A 22,998-nucleotide genomic window follows, 5' to 3' on the forward strand; every position below is an offset into this window, starting at 1 on the left:
TATATGATTTTCAACTTGCTATAAAACTGTCATTTCTGTAATTTTTCAGTAGGAATTTACAGTTTGTCTCCAGCGTGTTTATAGTGACTTCTTCGGGGAGCTCAGGGTCACTCGTACCATTTTTTTTCACATTTTCTTACACTCTTATAGAGCAAAAGCCTTATAAATGCTTATCTTCTTAGAAATAACAGTGACATGACTTCACTGTCTGCAAACGTAGCGTGCTGCAGAATATACAGCATATCTGGTGAAATCAGTGTTCCCATCAAAATTGTGAAGTTTTTACGACTCAAATGAAGTCAGCTTTATCAATACGCACTTTTGTTGGCATCCATTTTTCGTCCAGTTCACATTGGGTTGATGCAAACTCTGAGTTTTTAACGGCACACTTTCCCCCATTCAACACAGTCTGAGTAAGTTAATATTTAAGATCAAGTTTGACAAGAACTCATATCCTCAAACGATCGGACAGATTGGAGTTATGAAAGTCCATCTGTGTGAGGATTGTAACTGCTTACTGTGTACAGTGTAGTAATTAACTAGTAGCGTGTTTACAATGTAAGGCTGATTAAGCTCCATACAAAAAACAACATGTGGTAACAATATGCCCTAATCCACAGTCCATACTGAAGGGGTGGAGGCAGGGAAAAGATAAGAAGAAACCACAGAGAAAGAAAGAAAGAAAGAAAAGAAAGAAAGAAAGAAAGAAAGATTACAACACTTAGAGGCCTTTATTTGAGTGTTTGTGAGAAAAAGAGAGCATTATGTAACAATCTGTTTTAGAAATAATAAGATAAAGACTGTCAGTATAAAATGTAATTTCATACAATCCAGAGAAAGTCTGTCATCTGATTTTAGAACCAACAAACCTGTTTTTTTTTTTTTTGGTTGTTGTTGTTGTTTTAAACAAGGGACTTTGTATTATTGTATTGTACTGCCCTCTATTGGACGTCTCATTTCACCACGTGTAAGAATGACTGAGTAGGATGCAGATTTTTATAACCTGTTCACGTATTCAGGAATTATTGGAATTGTGAGAAACTTTATCACATCTTTTATTTAATGAATATATAATGTGCACAGTACCCAGCGACTGAATAAATAATAAGTGATGGGAAAGCAGATATTGTTCTGATACCAAAACTCCCTCCTACAAAAATACCTTCTACAAGAAAGTTGATTAAGTCCACATAAAAAGTCAATGGTGGACTGATGCCTAAATCATAAGTACACTGGAAATTTTAATACTTTAATTTTGGAGATATTGAAATGTACACTTAATGTGAACTTTCTTTATTTTCAACAAAGATTTTTGAACATAAGTTTTCTCTTTTCTGAGTCAAAATCTATCCGAATGTGATATTTGTGTGTATTAAGCTGTGTTTGTGTTTCCTTTACCAGCTGCACAGTATGGCAGCAACAAAATGTTTGCCCTCTAGTCTTTTGGATCAGACCTTTTTTTTTTTTTTTTAGAAATTCTGAACAGGAAAAACCAAGGACACAACAGTTGAAATGAACCCAAATGCATGTTTATTGAAGTCAACAACTGAACTGGTATTTTAACCCAAAAAAACAAAAAAACAAAAAAACAAATTCTGAATGAACGTAACAGCCAACAGACGCAAACTCAGCACAGCATGCGGTTGGGTCTCGCCTTGATGACATCATCAGTCATAGTACAAATTAACATACATGACAGCACTATTCTCATGTGATATGGATATTTATTCAAAAGGAAGACTTGTCATCCAAAACAATAACGCTAAAAACAAAGACATTGTTTTAGTCATCCAAATAATAACATTTTTGTGAATGCAACACATATAAGAGTGTCTCCAGAGTCTGTTTGGGTCAATTATACACACTTCACACTCATACACAAACACACATACACACACATATATGTACAAATACACCATGGTCACAGACATCATGCCTGCCGTGCATATCCAGATATGTGTGTGGATGTGTATGTACCCAAAGTGTGTGCAAAGTGTGTATGGGTGCGCTTGTAAGAGTTTCCAGTAAAGGCAACACTATATACATGAAATTATATAAAAATGGCTGTTGAAACAATAAAATATGCAAAAACTAAATTTCTAATCTTCAAGTTTTGGAATATCTAATTGTTTTTTTTTAAAAAAAAAAAATTAAAGAAAATGATTATCAATTGAATTGAAAGTAATAAATTTAAGATTATGCACACCTTTTACAAAACATAATTTAAAAATCAATTTGTTCATACTACAAAAAAAAGAAAAGAGATGACTGGCAGCTAGTGTGCGACTGCCTGAGGAGGAGTTGGTGAGAGTCAAGTGGTGGGGCGGGACAGCTCGGTCTGACTGAAGAAGGAGATAGAAAAGCTGCTGTTTGCTGGCATCTGGTGACAGCTAATCATTACTGCACTGATGCAATGAAAAATGAATTAGACTGGTTGCGCGTCCCAATTCAACGCCACTGTACGCCTACAACCGAGTCCTGTTTTCAGTTGCCTCGGTGTTATCCGGAGGACTGCGGCGTTGAGGAGGTACACATGGGTTTTAACCGGGACACGGCTTATGTTTGCAGATCAGAGAACAGCACGGAGGTCAGTCAGGCAGACCGTCGCTCTTGTCTCAGGAGAGAAGCTTCTCGTCTCCAACACTATCTACATATCCAACCGTTTCTCATGCAAGCTACATGCTAGCACATTAACTAAGACGAAGGACAGGACGATAAATTACAGGCAAATACAGGTCCATTAGTTTTTAAAAGACACTACACGTTTTGAGTATGAGGCAGGTATTCCTTTCTCCATTCACAGAGTAGAATTAGACTGGGTTTAAATACAAATCAAAGGTAACTCTTCAAAGTGGACAATAAGCTCTGTGAGACAAAGCCCGTCCTCTGGTCTGCAGACATGACTACTGTGAAAAACTGAAGAGCATTACAGAGCAAACACGGGATAAACAGTGTTCTCAGTCCTTTGAAAGATTAATCTCACTTTGTTTTAACTTGTCCGGTGCGCTTCTGCACACCTGTCAAACAGAATTCGAACACTGTCTCAGCCGAGTTCGCTGCCGCATACCAACCGAGAGCTCTAGAAAGGAAAAAAAAAAAACCCAACCGCTGACCCTGCTTTGGGTCATATTACCCTTTGTAGTATAGCTAGCTTATAGACACACTAGCTGGGCTACTTGCTTTCAAAGCAGCCAGCTAGGTAGCAGTTAACGACAATGCGGGGAAAGTTACGAAAAGCACAATCCCTGAACATTCCCAAAAAAGGTGTACAAAAACTATCACAGGCATAACTGTCTACTTGTAGGACAACAGCAAATGGATTTATCTCCAAAACACTCCTAAAAAGTGCAGCAGAAAGCCATCAGCGCACACCGGCAAACCTAGAGACGCTACTTCTACTGTACGTCTACATGGACTCCCGAATGAAAGAGAGACCAGCAAGGAGAAACGGACATCGATCAGAGATGGAGAGGGGGGGGGGGGGGGGGAGATGAAGGGAAGGAGTGATGAGGAGAGGAGAGGGCGGGTGAAGGTGGATCAGGACGCAGACGGGATGATTGATTAAAGAATGAAAAGAAATGGACGAGCGGAGCAGAGGGAAAAAAAAGAGAAGAGGACATTTAAGTTCTTAAATGACTTTCTTCAGTGTTAGTGGAGCCCAGACTCCAGCTCGGCACCCTGCCCACGAAGCCAAACCTTGGCATGTGTACAGTCTGGAGCCCAGAGCCTCTTAGTCAGATTGCAATCAATTTCCACGACCGGGCCAAATAGAGCTTGCCGGTGCCAAGGCGAACTCCCAACCTTGATAAAACACCGTTCATTTATGGGAACCTTTTGCTAAGCTCGCAAATGATGTCTGCGCGCAATAACACAAACACACAGAGAAAAAGAAACAATAACACAAAGGGTTTTTTTTGCCAGGAAGTTTGTCATAATGCATTTAGGCAGTCCTGTTTGGCCCCGTAGTGGAAAGCAAGCAAGCATTTTCACCTCCCTGAAGCAGCGACCGTGCCAGCTTCTTAGAGGAAGTCGTGATGCCACTACTCAATGAATTTAGCGCCATGTGGCCTCGCCAAGACAAGCAGTCTGCTGCAGAGAGAACAATGACGGAGTCAATCAGTACATTCAGTGGGGCCGAATGGAGAAGGACCACGGTGGTCTACATACGCTGGGCAGCGAAACTCTACCAAACACTTTTACACCCATCGAAGACGTGTTCGACCGAGGTTTTGCTACAGTTCAGTGTTTGAGAGCAGAAGGCCGACAAAGCTGGGAGAAAATAAGTGGCACTGAATGTGGCGCACAGGAAAAATGTAAATAAATGAACAGAATCAAAACCCCTAAAAAATCAAAATCAAAGTTGGAAATTAAACTTATGAATTCCTGGACTGACAAACCGACAGACACTGTAAACTGTTAACACCGACGGTAACACACTGAGACACCGACGAGAGAAAATCTCTCATAAGTCCCAAAAAAACTGAAAGGAATAAAAGAACGAAGAAAAAGAAAAGAAGGAAAATGTTCCTCATACAAATATTTGCAGTTAAGGTTAGTTTTTATCGCAACATCATTGTTGTTATTTATATTTTTTTTTTCCCCAGATATTGATATTTTCAACTCTGCATTTCCACGCATGTAATAAAAACAGGCAGGCTTTTTTTTAAGAGTATATAAGTTACTGTAATGCAGTAACAGACTGTATGAGATACAGGCGAGAGGGAGATGTAGAGAGAAAGAAGAAGAGAGAGAGAGATAGAAGAGAAAGAAGATAGAAAGAGGACAGAATGAGAACCTGTAGTGTATTTACAGCACACCAAACATTTTCTGTCAAGTAAAAAGAATGCTATATAATTCTATATATATATATATATTTATATATGTATATTGGAGCCCCTCGGCTTGGTAGCGCAAGGTGGGAATGCTATTTTTGCATGAGAGTTGCATGTTGTGCGGTGCTGGGTCGTGGGAAATTCGATGGCTCGTACCAGGGTTGCGGGAAGAGGTTTGATGGCATAAAAAGATTAAACCGAGAGAGGGGAGATTGTTTTTGTCCGTAATAGTTTGCTTTAGATGGATTTCTCTGACACTAGGATGTTTACAGAGGGATACTGACTTGTTAGATGGATAGAATGAGGGAGGGGAGGGGGGGGGGGGTAAAAAAAAAAAGAAAAGACAGAGCTGGCTTGGTTTAAATGCTGAGGAGACAGGTCGGCGTGGTGAAATATCAGCTCAGGATGCCGGAATGTGAGTTACAATTTTGCTTTTTCAAGGCGTTGAGAGTTAGAAATAGGATACAATGCTTGTGTAAAAATGTGTTAATTTGTCAGAAATAATTCAGACATGTTAGTAGGAGGCTTGTGTTTGTTAATCTGACGGTCTACGAGCATTCAAGTCTGTGTGAGAAGAGTTTTCCCCCAAAAACTGACTCATGTATTTATGTTTGTGTGTGTGTGTGTGTGTGTGTGTGTGTTTGAGTGTGTAACTTCAGTTCGTCCGTATGTCAGTGCAAAATCTCACTTCCCTGTATCATTGCAAAGAGGGTAGTACCAGTTGAAGCTCAACTCATTGCTTTATCCTGCCCATAGTTCTTTCCCTCCCTTCCCCTCCCATCATCCCTCCAACCGAGTGAAGAACTGAAGCGCCGTGAAAACAAATGGAGGTTTTTTTCCTTTACTCCTCCCCTCTCCTCTACTCCACGTCCTCCAAAATTTCCTCCTCCGCCTCTCCTTCCTCCATCTAGATGAAGTACTCCTTCTTGTCCTCTGCTCCAGAGTGGCCTCCCTCTGCGTTGATGATAGCTGTGTCGGCGTCGGGGGCATCGTCCGAGCCCTTGGCCTCGTGGGTCAGATACGTTCCTGGAGCGGAAGGAGAGAGAAGAAGAAGAGAAAGAGAGAGACACGGGAGGTAAGGGAGAGAGGGAGAGAGAGAGAGAGAGAGAGAGGGGAAAGGGGAGGAGAAATAAGATTGCTGAGGCAGTAAAAGTCAAACACTGGAACTGTAAAATGACTAAAGGCAAGCAGGACAGAGGTGGTTATAAATAGCGTGGTGCCAAGATGTTCCAATATGACGTTTAAATTATCACTTATCGGGTGCTTTTTTTTTGCTTTTATTGTGGTTAAATTACTATGTAGTCAAGTTTTCTTTAGGTTGGGCACACGCCAGGAGACACAATGAGAACAGCTGTAAAAAATGTGTTTATCTGGATACAATGAAATATTTTTCTTTGGGGAGGTTGTATGTTAAGTTTTTTTTGGTTAAAAACATTTATTTGTTGATTTGCAGGTCAACAGAGGAGATGTCGAGGCTAAAACTGGGCTCTATTTGTTTGAAAAGTGAAAACTTTAGACATTTAGGTTTCATGTAACCATTGTTTCAACAGCATTTCAGTGACAATACTTCAATACGTAGTCAGAACCTGCTTCACATCACATCACTGAAAAGCTGTTCAAACCATGGTTATATGTCTAGTAGTATTTCAACCTGCATGTTACCAAATCAGTACTTCCTGGGAACCATCAGGACTTTGTCAACCAAATAAAAAGCCTGTTTCATGTTTGATTGCTAACATGCCAGCTTACAGCCGCATGTCATGGTCTTTATTACGCAATGGAGGTAAATAGTTGTCCTGGATTTCACTCAGTTGTCATCTTTTGATCTACGTAGGTATGGAAATGTGATAAATGTGTGTTTTTATATGGATACATGAGAGAACCGTGGGGAACACTACGCTGGGGACAACGACTGTGAAATCTGTGAAACCCAGATTAAAACCTGTCACATCATCAACTGGAAAACGGTCAAAGTCATCAAGCAGGAGTCAGCGGACGGCCGGAGAAAGATCAAAGAGGCCTTTCACATCTGATGCCAGAGACCATGTTTGAACAGATAAAGGAGGTTATCTTTCCCCAGAATATGACCACCTGTTATCACTGCACTGAATTCCCATACTTAATCAACTCATGACAGTTGAGGAAACTCTATTTAGTGATGAAGACCATAAGGTGAGACTGAAAGCACTAACTTGACTCATGATTATATTGTCAAACTAATCTTAAAGTGCTTTAAACCTTCAGAAAAACTGTCACTTTCTGGTCATTACACAGAATATAAGGGCACATATCATTAGTTGTCTTTATCAGTTGCTTTTGTGCTTCATATGTGACGATTATCTCCCTTCACTCTCATATTATGGGATTTAAATGACAAGAGATGTCCGAGTTTTCACGTGCCACAGTGTTTGTAACTGCTCATTCCTCTGCTGGCCTGTAGACTGATACACATACACTCGCCAAACTCCTCTTTTACACCCCCTCTGCACAGGTGCTCTAACCAATCAGAGGGAGTCACTAGTGCAGTGACACAGACATGATCCCTCACTGACCTGGCACCTGTGAACACCAGGCGCCGTCCAATTGTGTGTTCGATATTCTGGACAAGCTGGAGGCTCCGGAGACACAGATGGAATCTGGTTCACTGTGCTGGTGGTGGGCGAGTGTTTATATCACGAGTGTTAACGTGTTAACCTGGGTGCTGAGACATATCTATATTACCATTTAAATTTCACACGTCCCCTGCTGTGGAGTTGAGACATTTGAATTTGCTTTGTTCTTGTTTTTTTATGTGCTAAAAATGTGATTTTGAGAGCTGACTGAGAGCGAATCGAGTAACACTATTCGCTGCCTCCGACTTAAGAGCGCGGGAGCATCTGTGTAAGATAATGATAAAGGCCGGGAAGCAATTAAGTTTCATTTCACTTTACAGCTGGGGTAGGCAATTTATTTTAGAAGAATTTTTCATCATATTTGTTAAAATTCTCTTTACATCCCGACAGCAATCAATAAATCAAAGGCTCTGACAATAAAAAGAAAAAAATCCGGTATCTGTGGCTGCCGCAGACCTATAGTAAGTCCGTCCAATCATTTCATTCAGCCCGCATGAAATGATTGGATGATGACACGCACTCAACCTGTGCACTCATTGTGCATGACCAGAGTCTTCCACAAAGCCACGCAGACATAACAGAAAGTTTGTAGTCCAGGCAAGTAGTGGGATACCAATGAATAGGAAGTGGAAAGTGATGGGACTGCATGAATCGCAGGAGAGAAATAAAGACGGGAATATCAACAGAACGCAGAATGGAAAGCAACGTGCGATCATCGGACTATTCCCTGTAGTGCGAGGGGAACTGAGCAGCGCATAATATTATCAACAACGCCGGAGCGAGTGACTTTCAATGGAAGTGAACTCAGCTCCCAGAAGTGAAAAGCAGTGATAGATTTTTATGCATCACCGATGCTTCAGGTCAGACCCGTCTGTGCGCCCTGGTGCTGCTCGTCACTCTGGGACTCGGTTCAGAGCAGCAGGTCCAGGTCTCTGATGGGCTGGTGACTGAGGAGGTTTTGGAGGCAGACAACGAAAGAGACGCGATACCATTCGAATTCAAGCACGGAGACTAGACACTCATTACTTTTGTGGTGGACCTCCAACAGGTGAGAGGTGGTCCTGTTTACTGTTTACTGTTTACTAAAGGTTGTTGTGCCTTAAGAGGAAGTTGTGTGTGTGCTGTACTAGCAAACGCTGTTGTGTTGCATGCACGTATGAAGCGCGTGCATAGGCCCATGCTTGTCTGGTGGGAGGGGCTTAGGACAGGCTGCAGGAGGAGTATTTTAATTCTGGCTTTTTTGTTGTTGTTGTTGTTTTTTTGTCTTTTCCAGAAAACTGCCTACCCAGGCTTTTAAATCCCATATTTGACTGCATAAACGGAAATATGCTGCATAGACATCACTGATGTCAGGAAATCTAATCTCACAGGTGATGTGTGAACCAAAATGTATTAAATGGCAATGAATAAACATTCACTTTTTGTCATTCATTCAATTTCTTATTCTGCTTGGAGGGTAAAATAAGTGAGGTTTATGGTAAGAATTCATATTACTGTAAGGTATGAGTGAATTTGCATTTCTCCGTGTCCCTACATTGGTATGCATATGCATGTTTGTGCGTGTGTGATCCCGTCTAGGTACGCATGTATCCATATTTATGCAAGTGTTATCTCCACGTACGCTCATGCATGCATGCATAAGTGAGTTTCTGTGCGTGTGAGCTCATGTGTCTGTGAGTGTGAGCAGGTAACCTTTGTGTCTGATGAGGTATCTGCCGAGGACGATGAGGAGGCAGAGCAGGATGAAGACGATAACAGCCACCACCCCTCCGATCACAGCGTGGTCCACCCCCGAAGAGGTCGACATGGCTGTGGGGTCTTAAGTGGAGAATAGTGGTATGGAGAGGAGAGGAGAGGAGAAAAGGAGGTCATGTAGTAAAGATAAGGAAATGGGAGTCATAATGAGAGAGAGAGAGAGAGGGGGGAAGAAGAGAAAGAACGAGAAAGAAAGAGACAAGCGACAGAAAACGAGGGGGAGACAGTGAGAAATCAGGGGAGAGAGGGAAAGAGAGACGGAGATTGAGAGCGGAGAGACAGGAGGGGGGGTGGCGGAGGAATATTGGTGGAAGCGGGAGACAAATGATGAAAGGAAGCAGAAACAGAGAAAGAGAGAGAAAATAATGAGGAGAGTGACAGAGAGAAAGACAGAAAGAAAAGAAAAGAATAGGGGAGCAGAGAAGACTTGTCAATATATAATACCCAGGCACAGCAGCAAACCTTCAGAAGACAAAGACAAGGGTATGAAAAAAAGCCAGGCGAAATAAAAGAGGCCACCGCGTCACTCTCCATTAAAAACTGTTCGTGACTAACATTCAACAGGATCGTGCAGTTTACCGACCAAGTGTCAATCACTTGTAAAAACCTCGTTGGAATATACGCGGTTGATGTCGGGTGAAAACCTTTTCCCATGAGCAGTGGTGATTTCAATCTTTTCACTTTAACTGAAGGGTTTTTATGCTCCTCTATAGATTAAGAAACTTTGAGAACGCTTGATCTTGAGGAATTTAAGGCCGGATTTCCAACTGGACCCCCAGGGGCACCTAAAGCACCCAGATTCAGTTTTTGAGATAATTATTCACCGAGCCGGTAGAATCTCCAGGCATAAAGAAAGTATATTCAAGTATATTTTCTGAAAGTATATTTTATATACTATTCATGTATTTAAAATTACTTTAAAAGCTGTGTTTAACTGAAACTGCTCAAGTTCTACTATTATTATATTAAAGGCTGCAATCATGATATGTTTAAATATACTAGAAGTAACTTTTTGGACTTCCACCAAAAATATAATGATAATTTACTTTTAGTGTATGCAAAAAAAAACCCCACAACACACACATGGTCAATCAATCAACATGAGCACAAGTGACAGACAGTGAGCGAGATTTTGTGGTTCTTTCACTGTCGGTTTATGATGCGACGCAGCTGTCGATAACGCTGTCTGGAGTGCAATTCGATGGTAAATATGAATTTTTGAACATGTTTGTCCAGATGGATTTTCTTATGCCACCCATAATAAAAGGGTTAGAAAGAGTTATGATGAGGGAGTGAAGGCTCCTGCGTGATGAGGGTTGTTAATCTAAATATACATAGAAAAAGACATAAAATCAAATATTTCAAGTTGAAGCAGTGCATGCGAACAAACACAAGTTTAGCTTGTTAGATTGACGTTGACATATTATGGATTACTTATTTAAAGAATTACCTAAGCAAGATATTAACGCAATAGTGGTATTAAAAGTCTTTTTGAAAATGTTCTTAATTCATTTTATTGTAATATTTTTTTTAAAAATTAAATACTGACTGTACTATACATTAATAACTATACATATTAAAGGTACAGTATTTTATCATTTATTTTTTATTGTACTTTTAAGTGTACTTATATACGTATACTTTAATAAGTGTTTTTTAAATTAAGAGCAACTTTCTATAAATATATTGTAAAAGCACATTAAATACACTAAATAAAATTGTGTGTTTGAAAATAGTAATTTTGTAACTTGTAGTAACTTTAATTAGTTGATAGTACACTTTAAATAAGTATAATAAAATACAATTTAAGTTATGCTTAAGTTAAATTATCTTATACTTTCATTATGAAAAACATGCAAAATTCATGTGGGAAAGTTTTCAATTTATTGTGGTCAAGCTGAAAAAAAAAGACTTGTTTTTCTAATCTCTGATAAACTGGAATTTTTTTGGAGATGCAAGTTTTTCACCCAACAGCAGAGATTTGATATTTCCCCCCTCTCAGTTTGCCTCTCTTCAGCCACATTAGCTGCATGAACCTCAGAGAAGACGGCAATCTACACGGAAATAATTTGATACATCATTTATTTCGCCTGACTTTTCAGACTGGATCAAGTGCTGGGTGTCAACTGGGAAGTCACTCAGATAGGTACAACTCAAAAGCAGCAGTTCTCACACAGAAAAGCATACAAAGATTTTAATAAAACAGATGGAGGAATAAAATAGGAAAAGGGGGGGGTAGGAAAGAGAGACTGGCTCTCACAGTTTTTGGGGTCAAACCAATGTAGAGGGCAACGATTCAACCGGTCATAAGAAGAAACAGCTACCTTACACACCCAATCAGAGGACAGGAAAGAGAGATAAAAGCACAGCAACAGCCACTGACAACTAGAGATGTAGACAAAACTGAAACTGAGGAGGGGAGGGAAGGAACACATTACAACCGGCTGCGACACCAAATGATGTGATGAACGGCCAATTTTTGGAGGAAAAAGTCACATTTGAGCCCGTTAGAGAAGTGAAAGGGCATGACAACAGCCAACCAGAGGCCAGCCGCAGACAGAGAACAGAGAGAAGGGTAGAGGGGGGTGGGGGGGCAGGACACACACACACACACACACTGAAAGTCGAACACACACTCCTGGCCGACGTGGAGGTGAGAGGGGCATGCTGACGAGGCGAGACTGAGAATGAGCCCATAAATCCTGCTGTCAGCATCAAAGAAAAGCAGACAAGACCCAAGAACACCTCGAAGCCTGATCCCTCCCCCAACACACACACACACACACACACACACATACGCAGAAACACAAACACACAAACACGTAGAGAAACGCACACAGAGGAAGTGGAACACTGTGTAAATGACTTGTACCATTTAAGGGGTCATGCTTGTGTGTGTGTGTGTCTGTGTGAGATAGATGTGAGCGTGCATGTGAGAATGCGTGTGTTGTCTGTGTGAAAGTTTTCGTGCGCGTGTGAGTGAGTTCGTGGTTTCAGCCTGTCTGTGTATGTATGAGAAACAACAAAGCATGTGCGTGGGCAGGATTATGAAATATTCATCCCTCCGATCTGAAGTTTAAAGTGTCCCCAGACAATTCTTGTGACAGGCAGACAGAAACAGACAGAACTACAGACAGTCGGACAGACGGACAGACAAAGAGTTAGAGACGACAAAGTCAGAAAAAACAGGTGACTGGTGGAAGTTATACCTGCAATGTTCTCTGCAGCATCTTCTCAAGTGGATGAGTAGATGGATTGTTGGATGTTTAGATTGATGGATGGATGGATGGATGGATGGTTGGTTAGATGAGTGGAGCAGTGTGTTTTTAGGGAGGTGGGGGTTCGGGGGTGTAGGGGTTAGGGATTATCAACAGGAGGAAAGAGGGAAACAAGAAAAAAAAAAGACATGAAACAGTTGTGAAACGGCCAAATGAATGCCATTTTTCCTTCATTTTGTGTCTCTTCATTTACTGGTCTTGCTGCAAATCGGTGTGTGTGTGTGCTTGTGTTTGCATGTGTGTGCGTGCGTGTAAAACAGACTCCCCAGTATGTTTGACTGCTCCACAATGCAAGCACAGTTTGTGTATTGAGGAAAAAAAATAGCCAAGTAGTAACTTGAATGGTGTTTGTCTTTCCACTCCGTTACTAAGCCTCTTACATCTCTTTCTGTTCCCAAGTGTGTGTGTACAAGTGTGTAACTCAGATGGTTTTACCTGTGAAAGTGTAAACTCCATTCAGCCGGACGGAAACTGAGGGAGTAAGGGAGGAGGCGGGGGAGGAGTAGGAGGGAGTGGCAGTGAAGGGTGCGCTGTTTGCGGAGGAGGAGGCGGGAGTTGTGAAGGAGGAGGGAGAGGAGTCTGGAGCGGATGGCAGGTCGGGGAAGAGGGCGTTGGAGAGGGTGGTGGTGGAGGAGGAGGGTTGGGCGCTGGCGGTCGACACATCAGCCGCGGAAGGGGTGGAAGGGGTGGAAGGAGAGGAGGTGGAGGAGGAGTCGAGGTCAGGAGGGGAAGGGGAGTAATTGGGATCGGAGCCGGAGCCGGAGAAAATGTCAGAAGAAGTGTCTGGGAGGGAGGAGGATGGAGGGATAGAGGGAGAGGTTGGAGAGTCAAGGGAGGGGAAGGTGGAGTCCGGGGAATCTGGGTCCATGAGACCTTTGGATGAGGAGGTGGATGAGGAAGATGAGGCATAGGAGGAGTGGTGAGGAGCAAGCAAAGCGCAAAAATGGCCATGGATCGAACCAACGGGACACATGAAAGCGAAGGGAGAGAAGCGCAAGAACGAGCGAAGCGGTTGGATGGTAAGCGGTGGCGGTGGTAATGGTAGCGCGGTTTGGATGAGAAAAAACAAAACAAAACAAACAAAAATAGGAGGAAAAAAAAATGAAAGAAAATCAGAAGAGAAAAAAGATGGAAGAAATACAAGCAAAGCCACAACAAACGACAAAAGAAAAAAAAAAAACGTGATGAAGAAACGTAAAAGAAGAAGACATCCTCTTTCTCTACATCAGACCCTCTTCTCTCCTTGTCTTCTCCACCACACATCTCTCTTTTTGTTTTTCCATCCCTCTTTTTGCTTTTCCTCGTTACCTTGCACCAGGAGTGTGTACTCCCCCTGGCTGTGTCCGATGCCGTTGTCGGCGCGGCAGAGGTAGACGCCATTATCTGATTTGTTGAGCATCTCAAAGCGCAATAAAGCACCGTCGACTTTGGCCAGCTGGGGGAGCTCTCCATCCTTCTTCTCCCACGTGAAGGAGATAGGCCTGAGAAGGAGAGGGGGGGAAAAAGAGATACAGAAAGAATGAGAGTCCTGAGTTGAACTGTAAACACTCTGCACATGTTCTAAAAAAGCAAACTAAAAGTAAAAATCAAAAGAAAGACGGAGTGATGACAAGAGAAGGGAGTTGTGACAAGTGCTGTAGAAGAAAGAGAAAAGATGCAACGATAAAAGGGTGAAGTAGGGAGGGAAAGAAAAGAAGAAAAAGGTTAGAGGAGAGCGGAGGCTGGGAGGAACGAAGATGGAAAACAAAGAGCTAGAGCAAGAGCAAACAAATTACAGAAAGAGATGGATGTTAGTCAAAAAAAAAAATACAGGAGGGACTAAAGGAGAAGATGAAAGATGGAAAGAGGGAGTTGCGGCAGACTGTAAAAGAGTTGAGAGTGGGAAAGGGAGAGATGAAGAGAACGGTGGAAAGAAGGATGGGATTGGGAGGACTGCCACAGTTTGAAGAAGAGAAGGGATTAAAAGAGATGGAGGGAGAAGAAGAAGACAACAGAACGAAGATCAGCATTTCAAATCAGCCAGCGTTAAAAAATCCATTCTGCATAACAGATTGTGTATGAGAGAGATAGCGAGACGTGCCTTGATAAAAGAATCAATTATGTAAATGTGTGAGTCCTTAAGCGCTGTACAGTAATTACAATGACGGGGAGTCTGAGTCGGGGACAGACCTGAATGTGTTGGACTGATTAATCACTCCTCCAAATGGGAACAAACCCTCAACAACACCTAAAGGTGCAATCTGTAAATTCACTGTGGTGGTCAAGTGGCTTTACAGTAACTGTTAAATGCAGGAAGAGCCCAGCTCTTACGCCAAGCTCCATTAGATTTTCACTAATATTTTAGAATTATTTAAATTTACTTTTATGTTTCTGAGAGGCAAAAACCTACAACAAGTTCTGTTGTTGCTGCCGGGCAAAACATTGTCTGCTTCCTTGACACCTGCGGCTGAGCTAACACATGGGAGACTGTGGACTTACTGAAAAGCTTAAAGTTGGGAATACGTGTCATTTTAAGAGTATAAATCCTAACAACACTAAAAAAAAAAACTCATGTGTCCAGTCCAGAGGCAAATAAAAATTCAACCATAAAGTATTTAAAACAAACGTGTCCTCACTGTGTTTGGCTACATCGTCTGGTTACCTGCAATAAAATGTAATCAGCTGTTGTATTACACCGCCTCCAAATGATAGATAATATGCAATTAACTGAACAATTAACTTCACATTTAGAAGGCTGTAACTGGTGTAGTGTTATTAAACATAATGCTCAAAAGGCAATCTCTATTTTACAGCAGGTAGTTTAAGAGCACAAAGCTGGATTGGTCAGATGTTCCTTTTTTTCAGACCATGCTGATAATTCCCGTCATGCATGTCTAAATCCTTGTCTTTTATACTTGGCTATGAGCTCTGCTGAGGTGGAAACTTTTCAATTAGTATGCATGCATTAGTAAACACTACACAAAAGTCATGATGTGCTTGAAGACATTCTGTGTTGCAATTATGGATACTTTGGTGGAACTTATTCCTCTCTCCTACAGCTGTAATCATTATCATGGTAAAGAAAGAGCTTTTGGGTGTTTTTTGCTAAATTATTCATATAAGATTAGCTGAATTATGCTAATGTCTAAAATCTCAGTGATCCAACTTTTTATTTCTACCAAAAGTATCTGTCATCTCATCAGTGTTTTTCTACAGTAAGAGATTATCAAAGGATAAGGCCGGTGTTATTCTATATTTTACTCATTTTCAAAAAACTAAATCATCAATGCGTCAGTTCAGCTCTTACTTTAAGACTTCACTACCCTGTCTGTGGCACTACCCCCATGCCTTATTGTTTCTCCTGAAGATGAAAATCTTTAGAAAAGTTTTACATTTTTTATAAGCCTAGCAACTTCCCAAAATCAGCTGGGCTACACAGAATTCAGCAAATGTCTTACAAACAGGAGTAAATAGTGTTTTGTTTTTTTTCTGGGGACTATTTTGAGCCGCGGATGAATACACATTTGGTTTTCTAGTGAGTATTTACAGCACCAGGATGGTGTGGGATGTGGGATTGACTCAAAATAAACTTAAGTGCTCACGTCCACTGCAATGCAACATGTCACTAAATGCAACAGTGTGGCTTATTGATGGAGCTCTTTTGGCACAAAGAAATATGCTACGTCAGGCTTTGCAAAAGCCGTAGGATCAATTAATTGTAGTTTTAGTCTTTTCATGGGATTTGCTGATAAAAATGTAGAACACCACAACAAAAGCTTTATCCTTTAAGGAGTTACAGGTTACAGATTACTGTAATCCTGTTACATGTCACCTGCTGTTTTCTAACCGTGGCCATGACCTTGTACACATAAGGCAGCTTGCACGCGATAGGTCAAAGTTATGCAAGGCTTTTTAGCTGTAAATGTGTTAAGCGAACAGTCTTGGGGTGTTTAACCTGGTTAAATTACTTCTAGAGCAGAAATGCGATGCGACTGTGAGCACTCCTGGGCCGTGCTGATCAAATAGATGAAGAATATAACAGAATGTAGAGCACAAATTCCTTTCTCTTCTATTAGAGACCTCTGGCTGCCAGGCGTCAAGGAAACACGGTATAGAATTTGATACGGTGAATTATTCTTTTGAACCTGACAGGATGTGACCACAGACGGAGAAGTCTTGTGTATTATGGAATGGAGTGTGACGTTCATTGAGTTTGATTGGGGAGGGCAGCCCGAGAGGAGGAGAGGGAGCCGAGTGGTTGGGTGTGTCGGAGGAAAGGTGTCATCGCAGTGATTGGGTTTTGACTGACAGCGGCGGGGGCAACTTGTATCTGATTTGATTGGACACTAGCTCATCCACGAGCGGCGGTGCACATAACTGCTCCCTCCTCTCTCGCCCTGTCTCACACATACACACCGGCTTCCTCTTGTTTGCTCTCTCCCTCTCTCTCTCTCTCTCTCTCTGTCTTAGTCATTCGCTGCTTGTCACCAAATCTTTCCGTCTCCCCTCCGCCCACGCTTTTCTCCTGTCTCTCTACCTCTCGCTCTCCTGTCGGTTTGTTTTCCTTAGCTCTCTGCTTCTCCTTCCCTTGTCATTTTTGCATCGGCCTCACAGCTTCTCTCCTCTCTTCTTCTATAGCCTCGTTTTTTTTTTTTTTTACATACAGCCTCTGCCACTCGTCAAACGCTTTTATCTAAAGCCTCTCTGTGTATTATGAGTTAAAGATGCAGTGTATAGAATTTAGTGGCATCTAGCTTAACAGACTTGGTAGAAATAGAAGATAGTATTCATTATATTCAAGTATGTTTTAATTAGTGTATAACCACCTGAAAGTAAGAATCAGTTTGTTTTCGTTACCTTAGAATGAGCCCTTTATATTTTTATATCATAGGGAGTGGGTCCTCTTCCATGGAGCCCGCTATGTTGCACCGCCATGTTTCTACAGTAGCCCAGAATGGACAAACCAAACACCGGCTCTAGAGAGGACCTTTCGCGCTAAATCTTACACACTGCACCTTTAAGTACATTTTTAGAATCAGTGATCTCAGTGGGAGCTAAACCCTGAACCCTTGCACTGTCAGGGCCATTTTGAACTAAATGGACCCATTTATTACCATAGAACAAGACTCTTCCTTCTATAGAACATACATCATTTAAGGGGTGCTTTCATCCACAGTGTCTAATTGTATCACAAATATATATATCTCTAGCATATGTGGTCCCCGTGGGAATTGAACCCCCCCAGCTGTGACACACTGCTCATGCCTTGCTTTTCTATAATTCATCAACTCCTTTGCTGCCTTTTAAAGCACGTACATGCAATGACAGTCTCCTCCTCCCCCGCCCCCTATCTGTTCTACCTGTCAATCACACTAACCGGCTAGTCTTATTACTAGCCACTCCTGTGATGAGCTGACAAGGGGGGAGAAAGAAGGGAGGGAGTGACAGGAAAGCAGAGTGAGATGAAGGGGAGGAAGAGGGGGTGAAGGAGGAGGAGGAGGAGGAGGGATGGAGAGTTTAGACGGAAAAGGTGTGAGAAGAGATAGAGGAGAGTTATAGGAAAGGACAGGGAGGAAGAGGGCAGGGAGTTGTCGTGACAAGATGGAAAGGAATGAACGAGCCGTGAGTGACACAGCGGCGCAGAGATACACGATGATGGAGGGATGGATGGAGGCAGAGGGCGAAGAAGAGGGGAGGAGAACGGATCGATAGGGCTGGTTGGCTGGAGGTTCATCTATAATGCAAAAAGGCTAGAGGAAAGAGTGTATTTGTGTGGGCATGATTTAAGACGGGGGTTGCAGCTTGTTTCTGTGTGTGTGTGTGTGTCTGTGGGTATCAGGAAAACTGTGTACACACTGTATCAGTCAACACAAGAGAGCTTGTACAAGCAGGTGCTTTCACTAAATGTGCCCATGTGTGCGTATATATACAGGTCATGTTTGAACAAGCGAGTACTTGCATGAGAAGGTGTCAGAAATTGTAACATGTTAACGTGTGATTGTATACAAGTGTGTGTGTGTGTGTGTAAATGAGCAGGCTGTCAGTGCTGTTACCTGCACATGAAGCATGAAAGGTGTTTTTGGATGTTTTTTTGTGTTTTGTAATTGTGTACCTGCCGTGCAATTTGACACCTTTTCGGTAACTGCGTGGGTGTGTTTACATGTGTGTCTTCTTCTTTGTACGCCTGTATAAAGAGCCTCTTAAAATCCACTGAGCCTCTCCACATGGCCGAGGTGAAAGCTTTGATTGGAGTGAGGACCGCAGCGCCCAACCTGACTTGTTCAGGCAGAGTTACTAAGTAAGAGGATGCATCATCCTAAGCTTGATATGAATGATAATCTGTTGGGTTATATTTTAAGATTTACTGAACATCAGAATCATGTCAGGAACTCATACCTGGTTCAAGTGATGGAGGCGACAGATTGCATAAGTACTGGCTGAAAGGATATGATAAAAAGGCTACAAACAAAGAAAGGAAGCAAACACAAGACATAGTCTATTGTGAACTAAACCTTGAATTAACTGTCCAGCCAAGACTCAGTTCACTAGAAAAACATCAGTTGTTTGTTCAAATGCTTAAAACAGCCAATGTTTACGATTCCTGACAAGCTGTCTCTTTGGTCCTGCAGAGACAGTAATGACTGTCCTCTCTCAGGAGCAAAAGCCTAAAACCTTTTAGGAGCAAGGTTCGGTTGGATGGCTGGACATACAAAGTGTCAGATAGTGGCTGCATCCCCTCACCTACAGTCAACAAAGCTTTCTCTCAACCATAACCACAATCTTTCCTCAACCTTTCCCGTGTACTTTATGGAGACTGCTGCAAATCTAACTAAACCTCTACTTTAGAAGTGGCATCAGAAAACGCTCAAATTAAATGAAATATGTTTTTGTAATAGGCATATGTGTGTTGGAAGACACTGACAAACAATGTCGACCTGATGCCAGATCAGAAAATGTTCTTATAGGTGGTTTTGGAAGACAATTACAAACAATCATTCAGGTATCAAAATTAGGTATGGGGGCTTCTTCTCATCTATTGTACATATATACAACAGAGTCTTTAATGAAGCTCAGTTAAGAATTATGTTTAAAGGTTCCACCTATCTCTTGAATTATGTTAATTAACTCCCACAGAGAAGAAAATCTTAGTAATGTTACATAATTGTTGAAACATGACCATGACCACTATTTAATTTGTGTTGACAGAATTGTATAGTATAAAACATTGTTTACACCTTAAGGTTTTAATTGATGGCTTAACTAACAGCATCCTTGTTAATATGATGTAACTTAAATCTGGGATTTGAAATTGGCGTCGGTGTGCAAGCGGTGTCTAGACTGCGTTTAAATAATTGACAGTGTGTATGTATACAAGCATGCAAGCATACGTGGTTTGCATGAGGTGTGTGTGTGTGTGTGTATGTATCTTACTCAGGGTTGCTATTGCCCACACACTCAAGATAAAACTTCTCCCCCTCTCTGGGCAGATCACTCTCAGGCTGGATCTGCACGTTAGGGGAATCTGTAAGTGGAAGACAAACACACACACACACATGCACACAGAGCATAGTTACATAACACAGGACTCATAACCGTTCAGACATGCACAAAGCACTGACTGTCTCATTCATCCCCGTCTCCGTCTACTCCCATCTGCATCCTGTAGGCGTCACCATCTCACTGCCTCCCACAATGACATAACCCCCTTACACAACGACATGACTTTCCCTGGGTAATGCAGTACCACGGTCACGCCCACAGGGTGGCAGCACCGACACAGGCTCTGACATGGATCCATTTACAGTTTCATTTTAGATGATTACCTGCAATTCTTATCCACAGTGACTCAACTCTGGGCAAGTGCACCAGCAGAGGAAGGTTAAATTCCTGTACGGTCATTATTACATGTAGCTAATCTGAAATGACTGCTGCAGAGATCAAATTGCAGGGAAAGGGGGGGGGGGGGGGATATGTGTCTTTACTGCCAAACACAAGAGAGCAAAGCATAAATTTATAACAAAAACAGTTGGCGGTTTTAATTTCTGCAGTTTCTTTCTCCCTCACTCTCCTCTCCCAGTATCCTCTATATCTCCTCTCCTCCCCCCCCCCCCCCCCCCCCCCCCCCCCCCCCCCCCATTTCCCAGTTGACTCACACGACACCCGCAGAGTCTGATCGCTCCTCTTGTCCCCCGGGGCGAGTGAGGGATGGTCGACAGCGCAGGTGATGACGGTGTTGTCGTCGCTGCGGCTCACCTCAAGGGTGAGCTCGCTGCTCACGTTGTATGTGGGTTCGTCTGGAACGGACTCCACCACGTCTGGACGCCCTGAGGTGAAGAGGGACAAGAAAAAGGAGGGGGAAGTCAAGAGGAAGGCGCCTGTATCTTAACCAGAGACTAGCCCAACACATGAAAAATACACACAAACTACGGCACGATAAAAGACTCTTGGCTATAATTAGGGTGTGTTGGTTTTATGTTGTAGAACTGTACAGAACAGCAATGACCCCCATTTGTCCCATTAAATGAAAAATGCAGTTACCTGTGACTGTGTACCTGGCCAGTTAACTTGTGCCCCTGGGTGTTTTGTTCTGCAATCTATCATTATATGCCACATATATTGTACGTCTAACGTTGCATTTCCACCTATTTTTATAGCAATATCATACTTTTTCTCTCCCAAAAAGGATTTTTCTGCTGACTCATTCAGTGATGTATACAAATCCTATACCCTATAAAATGTCATCACAGATTTTAGGGCGACCCAGCCACCTTGTCCATTCATATAAAATCTGTGTTCATCTTAAAGATAGCAGCAGTAACTTGGGTCTGAGGCGTGTATTTCTCTCAGTTTGCCAAAAATCTGTATCTGCTGAAATGATTAGCCAATTGATGAATCAACAGAAAATTAATCAAAAACTATTTTTTATAATTGATGATTGTTTTAAGTCAGTAATCAAGCTAAACCGACAAACATTAGTTCATTACAGCTTCTCAAATGTGAGTATTTGTTGCATTTCTCTGTTTTATATCGTACATTGAATTATCTTTGGCTTTTTAGACTGCTGGTCAGAAAAAAACAGGAAATAACTATTAGTTGCAGCCCTACATTTGTTCCATTTTGCAAAGTGCTGTGATTGTGGTTGAATTTACTTCCTAAGAGGCTATAAATGACAAACTCCAGACTCCAGTTTTTTTTTTATGAAATCCTCTCAATCGCACATCCTGCCCAAACATCCTCATTCATAAGGAAACAAAACAAAACAAAACAAAAAAAGAACAGTCTCAAAGCTACTTCATGTGATCCTCAGAGCTGCAAAAGTCAACGCAGCACGTTGGCAGCTGGAAATGGTAGTGAGAGTTAACTGAAATGTTCACTCCTCAGTACCAGAACCCCTGTAATGGAACATCAGTAAACTGCACACAGCACGCTCATGTTTACTAACCAGGCCAGTCTGTGATGTTTCACGCCGAAGGACACCAAAGGGACTAGAGAGGCTAAAGATCTAATGTTGCTACGTCCAGCTTTCTTTGGACTTCTTTGCTCACTGTTGCTTAGGAGACAGCTTGCATTTCACATGATGTGATCCGACTCTGTGGACAAAGAGGCAACTGTACCCAGGAACAGAGCGAACATCTGTTGCGACCATATTTTGTTAAATTAGACTGATAAAAACAGGCCCGTTTTGATTTGATTTTTTTAAAACCCCCCTTTGTGTAAGTTTAAAGTAACAATATGAGCATCTTTTCAAACAGTATATACCCTTTTTCCATTTCCTGTTCTTTCCCTTTCTTTCCTTTAGAAGAAGAAGAACTGGGTGTGAGGTGTAAGCGCAGAACAGTTAGACAAAGTATGAAAGCATAAACACAGTGGAGACTGTCATCCGCAGATCGCGCTCCATTGAGAGAAAAAATATCAAACTGGGTGGTCAGACCGTGAAAGTGGTTGGTGAATGTTGGAAAGTGGACCAGAACCTTATCACTTTCCCCTGCATGGAGTGACAGACAGACACACACACACACACACACACACACACATAAATACATACACACATAAGCATGGGCGCATGTAGGTCAAGCTCATGAATAACATATACTGTACACAGAGGAGACAGAGATAGTGACAGGAAAGCAGATTGGAAAACACACACTTGCACACACACACACACACACACACACACACACACGTTTCGCTCTATCTCACTCTTCCTCTTTCTCTAACACACAAATATTACAGATCCCTCCTCCTCTTCCTCCTCCTCCTCCTCCTTCCACCCCCTCCAGAGAACTCTTCAAATACCACTGAATCTAATGCCATCTCTCTTTTTATTACCATAACCATTCCTCTGACCCACGGAGAAAATTAGTTTACTTTCTAGGTGCATTTCAATAATCCTACGCCACTCAGAGGAGTCTTTTCGTCACTGTCTGTCTCTTTCACTACCGTCTCTCTTACTCTATACACACACAAATACGGACAGAATATAGCCTTTATTAAAGACCATGGATCTCTAATACCAGACTTGGGAACGCAGATATCCCGTTT

General features: G+C 42.0%; 1 protein-coding gene across 5 annotated transcripts in view; it reads right to left on the reverse strand.

Moving 5' to 3' along the window:
* Positions 1-1,507: 1,507 nt before the first annotated feature.
* cadm3 (cell adhesion molecule 3) overlaps positions 1,508-22,998 on the reverse strand; it is a 92,725-nt gene continuing 71,234 nt past the window's right edge. For 3 of the 5 annotated variants that reach the window (XM_044367544.1, XM_044367545.1, XM_044367546.1), the window contains exons 6-11: positions 20,610-20,780; positions 19,888-19,978; positions 13,786-13,958; positions 12,409-12,429; positions 9,137-9,262; positions 1,508-5,858 (exon numbers count right to left, since the gene is read on the reverse strand). In XM_044367544.1, the coding sequence (XP_044223479.1) occupies positions 5,740-5,858; positions 9,137-9,262; positions 12,409-12,429; positions 13,786-13,958; positions 19,888-19,978; positions 20,610-20,780 (701 nt within the window). In that variant the 3' untranslated portion in view covers positions 1,508-5,739. Of the gene's footprint in view, positions 5,859-9,136; positions 9,263-12,408; positions 12,430-12,912; positions 13,336-13,785; positions 13,959-19,887; positions 19,979-20,609; positions 20,781-22,998 lie in introns of all 5 variants that reach the window. The other 2 variants (XM_044367548.1, XM_044367547.1) reach the window with 2 other exon arrangements.

Source organism: Thunnus albacares, chromosome 12, assembly GCF_914725855.1.
Source record: "Thunnus albacares chromosome 12, fThuAlb1.1, whole genome shotgun sequence".
Lineage (NCBI taxonomy): Eukaryota > Metazoa > Chordata > Actinopteri > Scombriformes > Scombridae > Thunnus > Thunnus albacares.